The sequence below is a fragment of the Thermochaetoides thermophila genome (assembly GCF_000221225.1).
Source record: "Thermochaetoides thermophila DSM 1495 unplaced genomic scaffold scf7180000011816, whole genome shotgun sequence".
NCBI classification, from domain to species: Eukaryota; Fungi; Ascomycota; class Sordariomycetes; order Sordariales; family Chaetomiaceae; genus Thermochaetoides; species Thermochaetoides thermophila.
This window is the reverse complement of record NW_006383032.1, coordinates 1288271-1308567: the sequence shown is the minus strand read 5'-3', so window position 1 is coordinate 1308567 and position 20297 is coordinate 1288271. Positions and strand designations below refer to the sequence as shown.

General features: G+C 53.9%; 4 protein-coding genes across 4 annotated transcripts; 2 read left to right on the top strand and 2 right to left on the bottom strand.

The window, feature by feature from the left end:
* Positions 1–2567: 2567 nt before the first annotated feature.
* On the bottom strand, positions 2568–10802 carry CTHT_0024430 (ubiquitin thiolesterase-like protein; the record flags this gene model as incomplete). Its single annotated transcript, XM_006692842.1, has 7 exons — positions 2568–2671; positions 2819–2881; positions 2962–6091; positions 6141–6366; positions 6416–6716; positions 6765–9986; positions 10040–10802. The coding sequence occupies 7 exons, from the start codon at positions 10800–10802 to the stop codon at positions 2568–2570; spliced, it is 7809 nt and encodes a 2602-aa protein (XP_006692905.1).
* A 2435-nt stretch (positions 10803–13237) lies between these two features.
* On the top strand, positions 13238–14101 carry CTHT_0024420 (uncharacterized protein; the record flags this gene model as incomplete). Its single annotated transcript, XM_006692841.1, has 3 exons — positions 13238–13296; positions 13351–13401; positions 13453–14101. 3 exons carry the CDS (start codon positions 13238–13240, stop codon positions 14099–14101), a joined length of 759 nt encoding a protein of 252 aa, XP_006692904.1.
* A 356-nt stretch (positions 14102–14457) lies between these two features.
* Positions 14458–17485, top strand: CTHT_0024410 (uncharacterized protein; the record flags this gene model as incomplete). The annotated part of the gene is made up of 4 exons (XM_006692840.1): positions 14458–14869; positions 14930–16293; positions 16369–16928; positions 17434–17485. 4 exons carry the CDS (start codon positions 14458–14460, stop codon positions 17483–17485), a joined length of 2388 nt encoding a protein of 795 aa, XP_006692903.1.
* A 64-nt stretch (positions 17486–17549) lies between these two features.
* Positions 17550–19319, bottom strand: CTHT_0024400 (uncharacterized protein; the record flags this gene model as incomplete). Its single annotated transcript, XM_006692839.1, has 2 exons — positions 17550–19168; positions 19223–19319. The coding sequence occupies 2 exons, from the start codon at positions 19317–19319 to the stop codon at positions 17550–17552; spliced, it is 1716 nt and encodes a 571-aa protein (XP_006692902.1).
* Positions 19320–20297: the final 978 nt, after the last annotated feature.

Genomic DNA, 20297 nt, shown 5'->3' with positions numbered 1-20297 from the left:
GAGATAGCCATAGGTTCGAGAGCCAAAAAGTGGGTCAATAAACAAAAAAAGCCCGGCGGCTAGGGAACGCAAAGAGGCAGAATGACATCGTCATGAAACGCGCCGAGCGAGGACAGGTAAACAACAGCCGTGTTTCATGCGGTGGCAGTAGCGTTCGAGTCCTTATGGCAGATAAATTAAGCATACATCTTGCTTAGATAACTACCTACTGCCCCCAGTGTGTGTTTTGATATTCTCTCACTGGTAAAGCGGCATGCAAGTCAGCACTCAGCACTGTGACTGGATGTGATGAGGCAGCGTGTGATGAGCTTGGTTCGAGGAAGAGTCCCTGCCAAGCAGCGATGGCTGGATTCCAAATCTTTGGAATCATCCTGACTGATGTTATTTGGCTCAGGTGGCCGAGGGAGCAGCGTGATGGAGGGCACTCTGCATGCTGGTTGATGGCTCTGCCGCTGCTGGATGCCGTTAGATGTGAGGAACATGTGTCAAGCAGGGAAGAATCTCTGGCATCCAGTCAACACAACTTTGTGATTCTGACGGCGTTTGTCACCACCGGAACCTGAAGATTGAAGCCTTGATGAAGATCATGATCCTCGCCATCTTCAACAAATTTTCCTCGCCTTACACGATAACATGCAAAGATCCCAGTGACAAACCTTGACTTGGTTCCCTCGAAAGAACAGACGACCTGAAGGGGCTATCCCGCCAAGCCGCCGTTTTAGCCCTCTCCTGCTCCCTCACATTCCAGGACCCACCAGCTCTTCCCCCGTGGCGCTTCCCCGCATCGGCGGAAGTCCACAACTGGAGCGCCACGGAGAACCAAGCTTCGACTAGCGCGGTGCCCGGCGTCTATTTTGCTTGGCGCCCAGAAATCACTCCAATCCTTCGACAGTGAAACAGGCAAGACTTGCCGGGGGTTGCTATTTTTGTGTGGTTGGGCGAGGATGCCTGATCATCGTCTTCATCAGGGAGTGAATCCTTTGCAAGGAGGGAAAGTATTCCATCATGGCCTGTGATCGGAATGTAATTGATGAAAGGAGCAGACTTCATGATCCGCAGGAGTCAGATGTGTTGCAATCAACAGCCGTTATGGCGGAGGACGAGGCTTGAGACAAGTTCTAGGTGCTTGATTGTAAGAAAATGAATTATCCTTAGGACCAAATTACCTATCATAATGGTATCGATGTTTACATGACACCTTTAAGGTCTCACCTGGGCGATCTCTCCCAGATTGAACGACTGCATCATGTATGAGCGTGGCAGTGCGCAAGAAGCCAAGATGATCTATATATCAGATTCATCGCGCCTTATGTGTCTTTGCCAACCCACTCACAGCATGGCTTTGCAGGCTTGGCAACACCTCATCTTTAACAGAGGCCGTGCTGTTTCTTTACTATGTTCTTATAAGTCTTGCTGGCCAGACCACAGCACCTGACTTTATCATCTCACTCAGTACTTTTTGTTCCATTCCCATAACGTTTCGTTTCCTACTTTTAACGACTGGTTCAAGGGGAAAACCGGGAGAAATGGATTTCAATACCGATTGATGTGCCTGTTTAACGATGTATTTGCCCGATCTCCTGGCTTGAGCATGCAAATAAGCACTGATATGGTGCTCGGCTAGACATAAAATTTCTTGTACAGGATACCCCCATTGAGCGACACAAGACACTGTACACAATCGATATAAAAGTGCATGGAAGCGTGCATGAATGACACAACTCAGCTATCCTTACGTCTTACAGACCGTTTGAGGTATCACACATCCCGATAGGCATCATGGTCAAGACGGATCAAACGAACAATTGCGAATAGAGCGAATAGAGAGCACATTTGTCCTAGAGCTCCAGACAAACCATACCCTTATTCATACCAAACAAAACCAAACCTTAACTACTCGGCAGCTGATAAAGTACCCATTTAAAGCAACCATCGTTTTATCAACTACATGGAGTGGTAGTCCCTTCAATCCCATCGTAACCTCAATCTACAATCCCTCCCAAGCAAAGAGACCAGCAAGCTAACAAGAGCCGACCAACTCCGAGCCCTCTTACTGTCATAGCCCGCCATTGACTTTGATTCGGTGTGAGCACCACACTGGCCTGTAGTCACCCAGAATAACCTACTCCTCTCGTCAGCATCAGTATTACTGTCCACACAACGACGTCCAATGAACCCCTTAAGATATCCGAGTCAAGCAAAGCGATCAAGGATGTGTAGGCATGTCTGTAACCATTCATCAATCATAGCGTGTGATTCCCGTCCGCCCGTCCATCCATCATATAATGGATTCATTCATGAAATAATGAAACGGAAAACAGAAGAGAAAGCATAAAGAACACATAAAGCCCTAATCCCAGAGCCCATCCTACTTATTTTCGTAGTAATGGGCACGTTCTTAAGCCAACCAGACCGACCTGACCCGATCATACCATCCGTCTCTGAACGCCCCGAGCAAAAACGCAAATGCAGAAGCAACCTTAAAAGAGGCCTTAACGAAACCCAATAATAGAGTGAAATCTCGAAACTCCTTCCCATAAAAAAGGGAAGAACTGATCCCCCGAAACCTAGATCTCCTCCCCATGCAACTCTGTCACAACGGCCATGTTGACGCCCAAGTCGCCAACCAACTGCAGATGATCGAGCGCGGCAGCGCCGTCAACACCGACTCCTGAGCATGTAGACGAATTATCCCAGTCTGTTTTCAGCAAAAAAAAGAAGAAACCGCAAACGCAGCAGAAGCAAAAAAAAATTCATCAGCCCACCGTGTTGCTAGACGCCAAGGAACATCCGGACTCGTCGCTGCAATAGTACATACCGGAAGCGTCCTCCTCTTCGAGGTCGTCAACCACCAAGAGTTTGGTCAGCGCTTCTTGAATGCCTGTTTGACACAGAAAGCACAACTGGTCAGTATTGCTCTTTTCCAAACAGCAAGTTAGTAATACGTAAGGGGCCACTCACTGTTATTCGTCTCCATGAATTTTTGCGCATCCGGGTCCTCGCCCGGCTCCTTGAGATTGAAATACCGGCTGCAATGCTTGATGGTCCTCTGCAGGCCCGCGACCGCGCGCTCCGTGACCTCAGCGTTCTTTTGCACGTAGTTATCCCTCAGGTAGAGCAAGCACCTGAACCCGAGGCTCCGTGCCGTAAGTCTCATCTTGTCACCCAGCAACCGCACGATCTCGTCCTGCGGCTGGGCTTGATCCTGAGCGCCTTCTTCCTCTTCTTTGGAAGGAGGCGGCTGTGGCCTGAACGTCCGGTACTGGAAAATCTTTTCTTGCAAGAGTTGTTCCGTCTCTTCAACGACGTCCATATCAAAGTACCCCAGCAGACCGGGAGCCCACTGCGGGACAAACTCGAGCGCTAGCGAATACACCTGTTCGACGCCCTGCTTGCAGCGAGGCCTTGGTCCCTCAAACGTGTCGCGGACAAAATCCAAAAAGGCCTTACCTTCCGCGTTTTGCAGGAACCAACACTCGCGCGAGACTTGTTGCATGAGGGTTGTGACCCGGGATGCGTTCTGAGCTTCTCTTAAGAACACCGACCCGGCGACGCGCAGGTAGGGGGTAACGTTAAGCTGGGCGATGTGGCCGACGCTTCGGGTGGCAAGGGTGCGCATGATCATGTCTTCCATCCGGGGCGACTGGCGAATGAGGTTGGCCAGAATGCTGTCAGTGGCCTCGTGGTTTTGATTGATGGCGATGAGCCTGTCGACAAAGATATTGACGGGCTGAGAGCGCGAAGCCATATGAAGGATATCGGTCTCGCCTTTGGTCACATCAAACGGGTGGTTTGCAAAGTCCGGGTTCTTGAGCACGCGTTCACGGGTGTTAGCCGCGCCAATGGGGTAGCCGGAGTCGGTGTATAAGAGCCGAATTCTCGACAGCAGCACGTCTAGCAATGACAATATGCTCTCATAGGCAGGAGGACGCGCCGGCGGGCGACGAGAGATGTTGTTGAGCATTTTCAAGAACTGCGCAGGCAGCGGGCCCTCCAGGCCGTCAGCAACCACAATCAGCAGCAGCGACCTCAAAAACAAAGGATGTTCAAGGAACGCAGCCAGCTCATCGGGTCCGAGCTTGACAAATTCCAGCATAAGGTCAAACACCTCGTTCCAAGACCGGAGATTGACCTGGAAGCATCCAAACAGCTGCTCAAGGATGCCGATCATGCCAGAAATAACCGAACTTTCCTCTTCCATGCCTTCAGCGCCGATGTATTGCCTCGGCGCAAGCTTCTTGATTGTCTGCAGCACCTGGATTATGAAACTGACGGAGTTCTGGCGTACTTCAGCGTCAACATTTCGTTGAACTAGCATGCGAAGAGCATCGGGGTAGTCAACGAAGAAGCGGAAGACGGCCAGACTGCAGCGTGCACACTGCAGTGCCATGATACGAATCTGCCCGAGAAGCCGCAGGAAATCAGGAGTCTCCTTGGTCCTGGAAGCGACTTGATCAAGATGACCTAGAGCCATATGCAGCGCCTGAGTCTCGAGCCGATGGTCCTCCGAACAACCGCCATGCGGGCCACCCATGTTCTTTAGGTGTAACAAGAGGACGCACGCAAATGGGATCTGCGTGGGATCGAACAGGCAGTGCCTCCTGAGCAGCCAGTTGTTCTCCTCACGGATCACGTCGCGCAGGTGAGGAGGGACGCTGACTGTCAGCGGGGCCAGGGCACCGGTGGACTGGAGCAGCTCCTGGCTCTTGGAAAGGGACGAGGAGCGTTGGTAGAACAGCATGTACGCGCTGTACTGCTTGTCGTAGACGGTGTTGCCCTGCTGGAACTGCGCGTTGTACTCAGGGCCGCCGAAGCACGCGGTTGCCATACTGCTCGGATCCCAGGGTGTGACGACGTCGTCGTTAAACTCGACCCAAGTCTCGGCGTTGCCGTTCGTCGGACGCTCGCGAATGTACGAGTAATAGTGACCGGATTCGGCCGTGCCGGAGTGGACCAAAATGCCGACGAGCTCAAAGATATCTTCTTCCTTATCATCATCGGGCGAGGATAGGTGATCAATCGTGTACGGACGCATGTTGATGCGGTTCGGGAAAGTAAACATATCGTTGATTTTGCTGCGCGTCATGGTGCGCAGGTTCCACTCGAACCGCTTCAAGTGGAAGATAAGGTGATCGGGAACGTCCTTCAGGCATACACGCTTTACGGCATCCACATGCTTGTCGCACGTGGAGCACTTGTACTTATTGTCGCCCTCCATGATCTCGCCATCGACATACGCCTGAAGACTCTCCTCCAGTGTACTCTTCCCCTTGATGTCACACTGGATGGCCAAGAACGGCTCGAGTCTCTCAGAGATGTGTTCGCACTCCTGCGAGCGAACCTGCTGCACCAGCTGGCCGCCATAGATTGACCGGAACTGGCTCTTCTCCTCGCCCGTTGCGAACTGTCCCTCCCAGCGATCACAGAGCAGGTTGTAAAACTCATCGACATCCATCTGTATATTGGGATCAATCTGGGTGTCGTCGTACGTCTTAACGCTCGAGATACATTCCTCTGGGTTGACATAGCGACGCAGCGTGTTCTGCATGTAAGCAAAGAGCCGCTGCGTCTGATAGAGCAGATGCTGAGAGCCCTCAGGATCCCGGACTGTCGCACTAAGCATAAACCTCCGGAAGTCGACATTCATGAAGAGCTGTGTGAACAGCGAGTTGAAGTAGCAAGTGTTGGAGAGATTACGCAGGCCAGGGTAGCCGCATGAGCCACGGAGAGCCTTCTCCCGCTCAAACTGCTGCGGCAGTTCATAGGAGTAGAGTTCGTCCTGGTTGGGATACATGGGGACGAGGCTGGCCATATCCTCAAGCAGCCACAGGTATTGCCTGTGATCGTGCTCGACCGAGGAGAAGACGATGTCAAGAAGCATAGCGCGTGTCTGCTGTGAGACGATCGGACGGCACGAATCATACTCCTCGGAGTCGGCCTGTGGTGGGAAAAGGTGCTTCCAGAAGATCTTGCGCGCAACGCCCGGTGGCGGGAGGACCTCTTGGCGGGTCTCAGCAGCAAGAATTGTGTCATGAATGATCCGAATGAGCCCAAAGGCAACTTCATCCACGACCTCCGGCTTCGTGGCATCCTGCAAAAGTCAGCAGAGGAGCAAGAACACTCGCTAACTGCAAACTCACCTCAAATGTCGTGTAATTCATCAGCAACGCGAACCACTCCTGGGCCAGCTGTCTGATCTGAACCACTTCCGACTGAGATGCCCGCAGCGCCTGGAGCATATCGAAGCACAAGTTCAAGACCTCAGTCGACTTCTCTGGCTTGGAGATCGCGGGCGTGACCAGGCGAGAGACGACGGGCCAGAAGAAATTGCGGAACTTGGCCGCCGGGATATCGGGAGCTGCGAGCCTGGGAAACCTTAGTCAGATCCATCTTCGGCTAGGGACCAGGCACTTACTCTTCATCGCCAAGCTTGCACGCATTCCGGATAAACACTGCTGTGCTCCTGCGCACGACATCCCGGGGATCGTTCAGCAAGAGATCCTCCAGCAATCGCGGCACGTCGGGATGTGCGCAGAAGGCATCCGCGAACTCCGCACTAATGGGACACGATTCGAGGATGGTCTGCAGGCACAACATCACGTGCTGAGTTGCGTTATTCGTGTTGCTGGCCGTCAAAGTCTCGGCGAGCAGGTCGACAAGGCGGTTGAGAAGAGGCGCATCAAGCAACCGGGTTGCGGAGGAAGGCAAATCGGAATCTGGATCGATCAGCAGAGGCTCATGAGGAACGCAACAGTTAGACTCACCTTTGACAAGCAAAAGCAGAAGCTTCATCATCGCAGAACCAAGCTCAATCTGCAGCTCGCGCGTCGGGCACAGGCCGCAGACCTGGGGGTCCGAGATGGCCGGAACCAGGACAGACATGACACGAATGATGCCATCCGCCCGAGACTGCACAGTCTCATTAGCCGTAAGATCGGTGTTGCCAACAGCACCCGACTTCCGTGGAGCCTTGAGATACTGCTGCAGCGCGTAGATCGCATAAAGCGACTTGAACGGCTGGCCGAGGGGAAACAAATCGAGGTAGGAGCGCGAAGGGTCATCAATCACCTCCAGCGCCTTCTCGTCAACCGGTAGCTTGATCAGGAACCCGTAGATCTCGCGAGCCAAACTCTCCTCCATCGACAGGTACTCCCAAAACTCATCGAAGTGACTCAGTATCTCTGCTTCAATGGGCGAAGCACCTGACCGCGGCTTGGCCGGGGTCGGCGGCGCAGGCTCCTTCTTCACCAGAATAATCCCGTTGTGAATCTGCAGATCCTCGAGCGACTTGCAGATATCGCTCTCCGATGGGACGAAGGGACGACCGCGGTAATACATCCGATAACTCTCAAAACCGGTAGCCTGGCGTAGGCTAGCCAGCAACGATGCAGCCGTGTTGCGTTTGCCGATGTTCAGCGGCATGACATCCGTGTGCTTCTCGCCGTCGAAAGACTGGAACTTAAGACCTGCCGGCTCTCCCTCAATATCCTTAGGCGTTTCGGGGATCAGAGCCCGCATGTCAGGGACAGAGAACTGCGGCTTGCCTTGATGGAGTCGGTGGAACTCGCGAAGAATCGCCAGGGATCTGATGAAGAGCAGCTCTTGCTCACGGAGCTGCTGCTCACTGGGGACGATGACCATGTTATCGCCTTCACCGCTGCTGACGGCACCTTCAGCAAAGGCCCTGAGGCGAGCCGCTGCCGATGACAGCTGACGCACGCAGCGCTCCACGAGTGCCAGGTGCACCTTACGTGCGCGGTAGTGGGGGAAAGAATGAATCGACCGACTCTCTATGTAGACATCGTTGACGAGGGTATGGATGGCCTTGGCCTCAATTGTGCCGGTCGGAGCGGCCAGAGCCATACGCCACAGCAGCTCGAGCATAGGATGATGCGGGTTGTCCTCATCGTCGAGAATGATGCTTGTCGGATCATTGACCAGAGGCAGCACGGCTTCGCAGACGAACTCGAGAGTGCCTTGGCAAAAGAACTCCGGCTCAAGGTTCGGCAGGTACTCCGAAAAGCACGTCGCGGTGAACGGGTTCCTGCCATGGCTCTGCTTCATGGCGCTGTTCAGCATCTGCCATGCCGCATCTCTATCCTCCTTGCAAGCCGCCTTGGAGCCCACCAACATGTTCCAGAGTCTCAACCCGTGCTCGCCAGCAATAGGATGAGCCTGGCCTTGAGGCATGGCATGTGCCTCCTGGTGAATCAAGATCGAAAGCAGGTCTCTTCGAGGGACATTCTGACCACCGCTCAGGACAGCCGGAAAGTTTGTGTTCTTCGCCACAGCAATCGCGGATTCAAACTCGTCAATGAGGAGACGAGTGAGGTCGTGCGTAGTGATCAGGTCGTGCAGGTCCTGGCCATGGTAGTTGCGTGTGGCCAGTTTCAAAACCCACAAACTGCCCATTGTCGTCGGCGACTTCTTCTCGATGTCCGCAAGGCAGTCGGCGTAGATAGTCCATCTGCCCTCCAGACCGGGACCATGGTTCATGAGGCTGTCAAGCTTGTGGATAGCGAACTGCTGAACCTCGGGATATGCGACAGGTGACTGCGCTCCAAAGACGGACGCCTGGCGCACGAGCCGGATGAACAGGTTGAAGGGGCGAGCGTCGGAAACCAAACAGTCAGGGTTCCTACTGATGATAGTGCGAATGACTGCATCGCAAAACTCGCGCATCGTGGGGCCAAAGGACTCGACAGGAACCGTGTTGAGCTTGTCGCACAGATAGAGCAAACCGTCGCGCGAGTAGAGCTGCGTGATGCGACTCGTCATGCGCATCAGCGCGTCAGAGACTCTGGGATCTTGGGTCGTAGTAACCGTCTGCCAGAGGGCATCCGTATGCTCCTTGGTATATGTATTCGAAACCAGCAAGAATCCTATGATATTGCTGCTCTCGATCGTGATCTCGGGATGGCATGTCGGGCCCAGAATGTAATTAACCAACCCCGTCTCGATAAGGAAGTTGGCAATGAAGTGAGTATAAGCATCAGTGGCCTCATCGCCAAACGTCTCCTGGTACTTGTTGTAGATGGTGATCAGATCGTTGCACATATTGCTGACAGCCATGACACGCAGCTGCATCTGGCCCGATTTGATAAGTCTTACGAAGTGTGTAAATTTCCAGTGATGGGCGATCGCCTCAGCAGCGTGATACACGGGTATCGGCGGCTGGACCTGGCGGTACTCCTTGAGAATCTCGGCAGGGACAACACCGCCAACGGAGAGGCAGAGCTCGTAAATTTCAGCAAGCGAATTGAGAATATTCGCAGCGCCCTCTTGGGTGAGATGATTGAGGTTCTTCTCGATGATGTTGCCAACCATAGCAGAGACCGTCCTGAAAAGGGTGTAACAGCGTGACAGGATAGTCACTCGGTCGGGCAGTGCCTGGTTGTGAGCAAACATCCTCAGCATGTTCGCCATGAGCAGACACAAGCTGCCAATGTGATCAGTGAGCCTGGGGTACTGGGATGCATATTCACATTGGAGTTGCGCGAGCTCTCGAACCGCGGCAAGCGAGCCCCCTTGAACTTCAGAATGGCGCTGAAACAGATCAAGGATGACTGTCACCTCAGCGGAGTAGCTCCAGTCTCGTTCCGCACTGGCAGGAGTAGAAGCATGAAGCGCGATCTCTTCGCGCGTGCTGAGCATTGCAAGCGCCTGGACGTATTGCTGCGAAGCGAGATACTGAATACGCTGCTGCTCCGGAACTGAGGCAGAGCGCAGGAGTCGAACGTCGAACTGGACGAAATGGGCAGCCAGCTTGGCGAAGGCGCGGTAGAACGAGAAGATAGCCTGCCGCAGGTCCCGGTTGCGTGGGTACGGGGCTTTCCTGCTGACCAGGAAGATGACCAACTCCGGGATACACTGCCAGATCTCTTTATGGACGAGATAGGAGTCCGCGGCCGCACGAAATGAGACGGCATGGACATAGCCAAGGTACTTATCGATCCATTCTGCAAAGCCGAGTGCGACTTGGGGATCTAAACAGGGGTCAGCTGGAGGCAATAGTAGCCACTAATTGATGGAAACATACGAGTGGGAATGTAGGCTGTTAGCCTGATGATTGTTTCGAGAGGGGATTCGGAGGGTTCATGATACGGGAAGTCGGCAGATGGATCATTGATCAATGACACCCCATCCAACAGGGTGACCGATTCATCAGTCTCGAAGCCATCGCCATCGTCGTCGTCGTCCGTCGTGTTAACAGAAACAACCTCGACAGGGGGGCTTGCGCTCTCAGACCCTAATTGAGCACCAGTTGTTTGAGCAGAAGCATCGACTACCGGAGTCTCAGCCGGCACGACAGCCTTTTGGCCTTCCATAACGATTTGAGCCACATCGGTTGTCGTTGTCGACGCAGCAGGCGGGACGGCTGTTTCGGGAGACGGTGATGGAGGCAACGAGATGGCGCTTTTGGGGAGTTGCGCCGAGGCCTTCTGCTGAGGATCAGAGTCGGAAGGTCGCGCGCAGGGAGCAGGTTGGGGTTCTTGTTGAGCGGTGTCCTGCTGAGCGGACTGCTTCTGCTCTTTGGGAGTGGCAGGAATGGTAGTTTCAGAATCGACCTTCATGGCCAAGGAGGGCCTGAACTCGGCAGCGACCAGCTTGCCGGTGGCAGGCGGACTTGGAAAGGTGTCGAGGGTCTCGACGGAGACGCTCCGCGAGTCGCTGTTCAGCGAGGTGCGGCGGCGTTTTCGGGAAGCGAGGTCACCGTCGTCGAAGGGATTAGGGCGGGTCGTGCAAGGTTCAGAGGATACGGCTCGGTCTCTGGGCGGATCGGTAGACGCAGCGAAAGCCATCTGGTGCTGCTGCCAGGAGCAGTGCTAGGATGCTGCGAGAGGTAAGGGAAAACCAGGAAATCCTGGAACCTGCTGTAGCTCCGCAGAGTCGCAGAGTTGCAGAGTCGCAAGCGGATGGCCGGGACGGAAGAGCTCCGCTTGGGGAACCTGGAAGCCTGTGACCAGCTTCTGGACGGCGCAGATGTTAGCATGGGATGGAGTTTTGTGATAGGTGCATGTACATGAAAGGTGGGGGAGGGACGTGTTGTTGGCCTAGGGAGCTGGCAGCGTAAAGCTGGTAAGCTGCTGTGGGTAAGCTGGCCAGGTTCTGGAGCTGTGTGCGTGGAGCACCTGTGTCGCACTCCGCGCAACAGGAGGCGGCAACTGGAACCTGGAACCGGGCAGCGCAGCTAGCAGGAGTGACAGCGCAGCACCTTGAAGGGCAGACACACTTCTCGGATTGATTTGGGATTGGATTCTTGCTTCTCCAAGCGTCTGGTCTTCTGGGGCCTGTCCTGGTTTCGTTGTGCTGAGAAGCGGCAGTTTGGCGGGCTGCAGGCAACCTAGCAGAGCTGCCGTCTCCAAGATGCCTGGAGAATCCAAAAGATAACGATAAAGAACCCCTGGTCCTTGCCAAGCTCGTCGACCACAAAAAGACGTCCCCCGCCAAAAGGGGCTGTGACGGCGAATTTTGCATACGTACCAGTTAAAAGAAGGAAAGTGAAAATGAGGCAATCGGAAGCCAAGATCGCCTGTAAGACGCCTTTCAGAATCGATTGCGTGTTTCCGGGGAGTTTTACTTCCTGTTGGTTCTGAAAGGTGAGAGAGAGAGAGAGAGAGTTGGAGTAGATAATTGGGGCTCAGCAGCGTAGAGTGTCGGATGTGGGGAGGGTGAGCGGCACCGTGGGTGGGCAAAAGCTTGGTGTTGGAGCACTGATGTAAGTGGGCGCCCAAACCGTCAAGAAGCCAAAGACTGCGTCCTGGACATGAAGCTCAGCCTGCCGGGTAGGCTGCCATCCATTCGTCAAAGAATCGCTCTGTGAACGGTAGACGAGCGGGGAAAGACTGCCAAAGACCAGCAAAAGAAAACGAAATGTGGATGCTACGTACCTCGCTGGCAATTGATTAACAGACGGCTGCCAGCACGAGAGACAAGAGGAAGGGGAAAAAAATCTGGAGCGGGTGCAGGTGGAGCTGAGTGCGATGAGAAGTCTCGTCAGCTTTTCGCGATCGGTCGGGGTTAGCCGGCGGGGGATCTGTTCCAAGCTCACGGGTCCCGCTGTGGGTTGGATGACGGGAAGACTGGGCGAGCTGCTAGCGGGAGATGGGGCCAGGGTGGAAACTTACCGCCTAGCGCGGTGGGGCGTAATTGTGATTTGGCCAATCAGAGCAGTCTTTCCAAGGTTGCAGGCGCACGCAACAGCAGTTGAACAGAGAATGACAGCCCGGCACTGTGGCGTCTCAGGGCGATGAAGGCGAATGAGCACAGTTCAAAAGTCAAGAGCAAAATGATCTGACTACTTCTTTTTATAAAAAAAAACGCTTGGACAATGTTTGAAGTTTTAATTAGACTTCTATGCAATGCGTAGAAAGCCATAGCACAGCACAAGATCAAAACAGAGAGCTTGACATGTTTTGCCCCACTTCTGCTCTCAAGCAGCACAGTGCATGCAGTTATGGAAATACCGTGCGTAATCCATCTTTGACAACAGGAAGTTGCTGTGTGTAAGGCTTCTGGAAGCAGTAGAAGCTTCGACAAGGTACATCGACCGGCACACTACAAGACAGATATCACGAAAGTAACATGTCATCAAACGGCTTCCAAAGTGGTAAAACACCAGCCTAACCATTCCCTTGCTGAAAAATGAAGGTTTTAGGCTTGAGGGATCACTGCGGGCCTGATGTGATCACGGATCGCTCATACGCCAAGCTGTGTAATTACACCCCACCTTGTAAGGCGTCCTCACGCGACGTGAGACGCGAATTGAAGATTTCATTAGGCTTTTCACGTGAAATTTACAGCGGACGGGACTCTCCTCGACTCCATTGCAGACATCACCATCGCTGCTAGCGAGTATAACAGACACAGATTTATCTTCCCATAATCCAGAAACCGCCTCTGTTGCAAACTATTTTCTTTTTGCGCCATATCTTGAAGCACCAGCAAGATTGAAGCTTTTCCACACTCCCACAAATCAACCATCAAGCATCGTCATCTGGTCAGCCTGCTTCGAGTTCCAGTTGTCCGTACCATCGTGATGAACTCATCGGTGTTCCCTGATTCGTCGTGTTTAACATCATATAGAATCTAGCTGTTCAGAATTTTCTTGCGCCTAGTTTCATCCCACGTCTCATCCCATGGTTAGACTCTACAAGCTGGCTGAAGGTGGACCGAAGAACTCATTGCTCACTCTATCTCTTCGCCATACCCAAGTCATTTTAGTTAGTTGGCCAAAATGGCAGAACGCAAAAAGATTGTCCATGCTCTGGACACACCTTACTCGGCGGTTGAGTGGTAAGATGAACTGGAAAAAGAGTCTGAAAACCTCATGTGCTTACGGCCCACTAGGCCACATATCAACCAAGAAGATCAAGATGCCATCCTAGAACTCCTCTGCCAGTATGTCAATGTTCCGGTCTATCTAAGGAGTTTTGACTGACATCAGTTTAGTCTTCTTGCCCCTCTCGGCAACTACCGCAGAACATTCATCACTCCATCCAAGGGCAAACGGAAGCGTTCTGCTCACAAGAAAGACGCCCCTGCGGCTCCTGTGCCCCCAGCCCCAGAGCTAGCATCCTATGTGGATGTCGGTCTCTCCCAGATCTCTCGGAATCTGCAAGCTATGGCCTCTTCCAAGTCCCAGCCAAAGCCCTCCTCAGAAGTACGAGAGGAAGACAAGGACAACGCCATGTCTATAGATGCTCCTGCTCATGCCGTCGACAACTCAAATGATGGCATTAAGCCATACACAATCGTCTTTGTCCCCCGTGGTGGCCAATCCCCGGCATTCAATAGCCACTTCCCTCAAATGGTAGCTCTAGCGGCGCGTAGTCAGCCCGCTGAGACCGCCGTCCGGCTGGTCGGCTTCTCGAAGGCATGTGAAGACCGCTTAAGTGCGGTTCTCGGGATCCCGAGAGTGTCAAGCATTGCCATCTGCGAAGGCGCGCCGCAAGCCAAGGGCCTCGTTGATTATGTGAGGGAGAAGGTCCCGCCTGTGGATGTGGCTTGGCTGAAGGAGGCTCGGAGAGGGGAGTTCTTGGAGACGAAGATTGATGCAATTGTTACAAAAATTGGGACTAAGAAGCAGCGGACTTCCTAAGTCTAGGGCTGTGAATACAGCATCGTGGGTGGGGGGCAAGAGTCACTAATAATGTTTTGTCTCTGAGCTTTGACAGCGGGTCCTTTTGGGGCAAGCACTCAGCGAGTTCCAAACCCTTAAGCCATTGCGAAGGGGAAGGAACCCACGAGTTGATGGCGATATCAAATCTTTCACATGGCTGAAGCGCAGAATAACTTCCATTGAGGCTGCGAAATATCCCATATCCATCCCGCAAAACGTTCATCTCCTCGACATTTCTCCCGACATCAACAACATCAGCACCGCCATCATCAATCCTACCCCTACATAACTATCATTAGTATATCACATAACTTCTCTCCATCTCCGTTCACTCCATGCCTCCTTACCTTTTCGATCCTAACCAGGGCTTAGCCTATCCAACTTCCGGCGACATGTGGAACGGAGAGCCGGATGGCATCTATCCCCGTCGCCGCCGCGGCCCTCCAAACCCCCCGAATAGCCCGAATCGTCGTCCTGGTTTCATCCCCAATAGCCTCAGCAGTTATATCCCTCCGGCGAACTCTACCGCCGGTTTGGGCCCTCTGAACATCAATCGCCCCAACTCTGTCGATGGCTCGTTCGATGCCAGGGTGTTATATGGGGATCGTATTGCCAACGAGATCGCGCGGCTCATTACTCAAGGCCAGAATCGCATCGGAAACCCGTCTGGCAACAGCATTCCGCAATTAAGTGGTGGGGCTGTGCCGCCGATTCAACACCGTGATGCCCTCCGGGGTCTTCGCTTCGGTAGGTCCCCTATTTTGATCGACATCTGCGCTTCGACTCCGCGCTGACGAACATTTCAAGGTGACCCCCCGACGCCCGATGACGATGGCAACATGCGTCCTCGTGCTGACGCATCTCTGGAATCATCTCTGAACCTCTTTGCGCTGTTGGCTCGTAACGGGTTCAATCGCTGGCCTGGCGTAGGCCAGAACCCGCAGCCAGGCATGGCTCCCCCCATTGGTCCCCTAGGCACCATCTCCCATACCTCGGGACCCGCCATCCCTCCTAGCATGATTCCCTCTGGCATTTTCCCTCACGGAGCTGGCCCCCCCGGTTCTGTGCCCCCCGGACCTACCCCTCCAGGAGCTGTCCCTTCAGGCACGGCTCCTTTTGGTGTTGCACTGGCTGCTATTCCCATGGGCGCTGCTCCGCCAGGCAATCCTCCGCCGGACACTGTTCCCCCGGCGTTTGGGCCCCCTCCAGGAAACCCGAATATACAGCGGCCTATGCCAGCTGCGGGAGCGCCACCTCCGCCCCCTGGGCCGGTGCCCCCGCCGCGATGGAGGCTTTCCGACTTCGATCCAGAGTTGTTCCCTCCTCGCGAATGGAATCCAAACAGTTTGAATGCGCCCAGGACCCAAACAGCCGATAGTCAGCGCCCTGCGCCAAGTGGCTCTCGTCTCGGCCATCGTTCCCTCCCAAGTGGGTCTGGACCGAGTCTCGGTAGGCCGCTTCCACGCCGTTACGATCCCAGTAATGATCGTCTCCTTGGCGGCCAGTCCTCCAACAGCATTTACCATCCCTCCGTGCGGGGCAATCCCTCTGTTTCGAGGGACTTGGACCCTACCGCTCCGCCTTTCATGCCCATAATACGTCGATATTTCAACGGCACAGAGCCCGCATCGTCTTCACATGCCCGTCAGGGTCCGCCGCCACTGCGCTCTCCCAGCAGCCCCAACTTTCGCTCTGGTCGCCGTTCCCGTGGCCGTAACCGTAACCGCGTCAATGGTGCGAGAAACGGTAACAACGATGATAACCATGAAACACGTCGCAGACGCATACAGGAGGACCGTGACATTCGACGCCGCCGCCGCCGCCGCCGCCGCCGCCGCCACGCTTGGAGGAGGGAGGCATTGAATCTCGTCAACGAGTTACAGGAGTGTGGAAACCGATTATCGAGAGTGGCGGGTAATGAAGATGGCCGCTTAGACCGAATTATGCAGAGGCTCAATGTCTTGGAAGAGCAGGCGAGACACTGGTTTATAGAGAGTTCAAGCAGTGAACCTGCTGGATCACGCACGGAGAGCAGTGCCCAGCTGGACGACGATTTGGATGCGGTCATGGCCGCTGCAGAGCCTGTATCCGAGCCGGAAAAGCCCGCAAATGATGCGACGGAAGAAGCAGCTCACAATCCGGCAGAGCTGGAGCGAGGCTTAGAACAGGAGGTTAGTCGTCAGAATCTGGATTCTGTGACCGATGACATGGAGGATGCAGAGCCCCGTCGTGGCAGCGGCAACTAGAGCACAAGTGCTGCGATGGAGGTTGTGGCTCCTCCCGGCCGCGGGAGCCACTTCTGCCCTATTCAAGAGCGGCTTAGTAGTGGGGACGGAGATGACAGAGGTTTTGTTTCAATCACCATTCGGGAGAACGAGAATGGTGAGTTGGAAGTCATTGAAAACTCCAGCACTGGCGAAAGTGATAACGAGAACAGCGAAGATTCAGCCGAGTGGATCTATGTCGAACCTAGTAGCACCAACAATTCTGATGATGACATGGAGTGGCCCCAAGCTTCCGATCCTTCTGGCGATTTGGTCCGCTACATCATCAATAACGAGGATGATACCCTCTCGTGGATAGACTGGCGTTCTGTCGGCTCTGTCAGTGATCTTTTGAGTGGGCTTGTAAGCGCCGCGAGTACGAGATTGAATTCCGGGGTTCAGAGTCGTGCCGAGCCGGCGTCTAGGGAGGGGAGTCCCGTGGGGAGCCTAAGAGCTGAGTATGGGGACGAAGAAGAGAGAGAAGAGGACGAGGTGATGAGTTCTCCTCCCACTGGTTTGGGTATTTTGTTTGTTCCGGAACGGTACAGGAACAGGAATGGGAATAATGGGAATCAGGGAGATAGAAATGGGGGATGTGAAGCTGGAGAATCAGGATAAGTGGTGATGGGTTGGCTAGGTATCTGAGTACTGTAGCGATTGAGCGAAGTTTTTATTATTATTATTATTATTATTATTTACTTGTATGTATACCTTTGGGTCTTAACATGGATTTCAATCATGATTTGACAGCATTATTCATCGTAACCACCGTTCTGAAAGTGGTGCCATGTATGGATTGGGCTCATCAAGGAGTCGATATACTTTCTACCTAGGGAGCTGTTGGGCCCTCTCTTCTTTGGTCCTTTTTCCCTTCTTTACAACCATGCTTCTTCTTCTTCTTCTTCTTCTTATTCTTCTTCTTTTTGGCCTTTGCTCCCAAAGACCTTCAGATGTGTGTGGTCTAGACCTCACTGGACCAGGTGGAACAAACATAGACATCACTCATCCATCTCACCATATCTCTTGTCACTCGCTGATGTGGAATAGACAGATGGCCAAATCTGAACTCAGCGGCACCCCTAAAATCGTCCTTCCCTAGCCAGTCTCTACCTTCGAGTCTTTTCTCCTCCCAGTCATCGAGCTCTCCTTCGTAACAGCCTCCCTTAAAATCTCGAAATTCCCCGTCCAAAGATCCATGATACAACCCAATAAACCGGCACCAAAATCTTGTTCCTCAGACTCATGCTCTTCGTCAAGTATGCCGTCCTCCAGAGCACCCACGCCATCCATCCCCTTAACGCATCAACCTTGCTTTGATGAATGGCTTTCCAGCTCCCCAAGTATGTCAACGTGCCTAAATTACGGAACTTAAATGGTCTTAGCTCCCCAGTGACGATCATTTTCTCCATGTTTTCCCGTGTACCATCCGGAAAACGTAAGGGAGAAGGATCGTATGCTTTGTTCAGCGCCTTGGCGAGGTGAGAGGCCTGTTGGGAAGCTACCTGTGCTGTCTTGGGGAGTGCGGGGTTTGAGGCTAGCACGGCGCAATCGCCTATCACGAAGACGTCTGGGAGGGCGGTGGCTGTTTGAGAGGGAGGCTTTGGAGAGTTGAAGATAGCAGGGTTAGGGTTGGTGGGTGCTGTGAGGGCGCGGAGGTGTCCGTCTGTTAGCAGACCCCCCGTGCGAGAGTCTCGGAGGAGGTGCCTCGTGGGAGGGGGGACGATATTCGGAGCCGAAGGCGGGGGAGTAAACGGGTTGTTTGCTGCAGCATGGGCGGAGGGAGAGGAAATTTCTTTACTGGCGAGCTTCGAGATGAAGGGGTTGGCCATTAGGCCTGTGCTCCAAACCACCAAGCCGGCACCGACCTCGGCGTCTCCGTATTCTTTAATTTTGATTTTCAGTGCACCGTGGCGTGTTCCGAGGGGGCCATCGGCTGGACGGAGACGTTGGAGATGGTGACGAGTTTTGACGCTGATGCCGTGACGGTGGAACGTCTCCATGGCGTATTGGGCGAGCGCTTGGTCGAACATGGGGAGGACTTTTGGGGCGACGTCGTAGACTGTTATTCGAACAAATCGCATCAACTGAGGATAAATTGGCGCCAAATCTTCGTGGATGAGGTCGTGCAACTCTGCCGCGAACTCGATTCCTGTTGGGCCGCCGCCCACGATGGCGAAGTGTAGCAGCGTGCGCTTGTCGTCGTCACTGAGGGGGTCCGAGCCGGGAGGGTAGGAGCACATCTCGAAGAGGGAAAGCACACGCAGACGGATGCGTCTGGCGTCGCCGATGTCGCGGAGGAAGTGAGCATGTTCACGCACGCCTTCGATGCCGAAGGTCTGGGAATAGGCGCCGCAGGCGATGACGAGTTTGTCGTAGGGGATTTGGATGATGTGTCCCTTGGGTTTCGTTTCCTTTGCCGGGGCCACGGCCTTCTCTTGCCCCTCTGTCGAGGACGGCCCGGGCAAGGGAGGGGGAACGACCGTCTTGGATGCGGCTTCTTCTGCAGCATTGGACTCGACATACACGATTTTGCGGTCGAAGTCCACGTCGTCTGCCCAACCCTGGTAGAACCCGACTTGCCCGCGCAGGCGACGGATCGGCTCGAGAATAGTGCGGAACTCGAGCGTTCCCACTGAAGTGGAAGCTAGAAGGGGGGTGAAGACGAAGTAGGAGCGCGGAGAGATGATGATGCGCTCATATTTGGTGGGATCGAGGGTTCGTGCGAAGCCGTAGCCTGCCCAGCCGGAGCCAAGGATCACGACGCGCTCTTTGCGCGGTTCATCTTGCGATGTTTGTTAGTAGAACTAGTTAGACTAGGACTTCGATTGAGGCTCACCGATGCGCAGACCGAAGTTCCGGCACTGGATGTATCTCCCGATTGTCCTCTCGCACCTCCTGAAGGGCGTCGACGCCTGACGTGGTAGGGCCAGCATGGTGCCTGGGTGTCAAAAACTCAGGCTCACCAAAGCAGACTCAAACCAAACAGCAGTTCTCCCTCACCAAGATTTCATCCGTGAGAGCCTGCTATATTATGTACTTGCTTTCTACAACTTCGGAAGCTGCGGGCGGGGCCGGCACAGCCCCTGATGTCATGAAGACGCGCGAGTGAGCAGCGTGTAGCGAACAGACGAACCCCGATCTCTATCCCTGATCCCTACCATTTCCAGGTCCGACCTTCCCAACAGTCAATCATATTCCCGCCTGTTCCGCGCATTCCATTTCTCATCCGCTGTCAGGGATTGTCGGATCTGAGTCAGTGTGGACTCGCCTCTTGTCGACATCGAGAACAAGATTTATAGAAGCTTGAAGCGGCGGCCGGGAAGTGCCGAGGTGGATCGCACGAGACGTTCGCATGCTCGTCCATGAGCATGTGGATATCCCGCTTTCTCGCGATCGTGTTTCAGAGGTCAACATGTTGTCAGGGAAAAATTCCCCATGCCCCCTACAGGCTAGAAGAAGCACGCGAACAAGTGAGTTGCCCGAACGCCGGGCCTGCCAAATGGAGGTTATCTCCTCCACGCTCGGGAGATAACGGGATTGTTGGAGAGAGGTAATGTTGGATTGTTTCATCAGGGAGTTAATTCTAGGAGTAAGGCGAAAAGAAAATAAAAGCTGGGAGGAATCTTGTCATGTAGAGCCTGACATCAAGCAGCTTACCATTGCTCAGCGAGCCTAGGGTTAGGGTTCCGTGTGGAGGAGAGTAACCTTCAGGGGTTTGTTTGATTCTCCGGGGCAACCGCTCAGATTTCAACCGAGGTCATGAAAATTCTTAACTCAGGAGCTTCTCACACAAAATCCGTCCATCCGTTTTGTCTATTTCAGTCAAAATCGTAAAATTTGAGAAACTACCGCCGATTGATCGGTCTATTAGCTAAAACCAGCGCTTCTCTTTTAGTGGTTATGATCCTTTC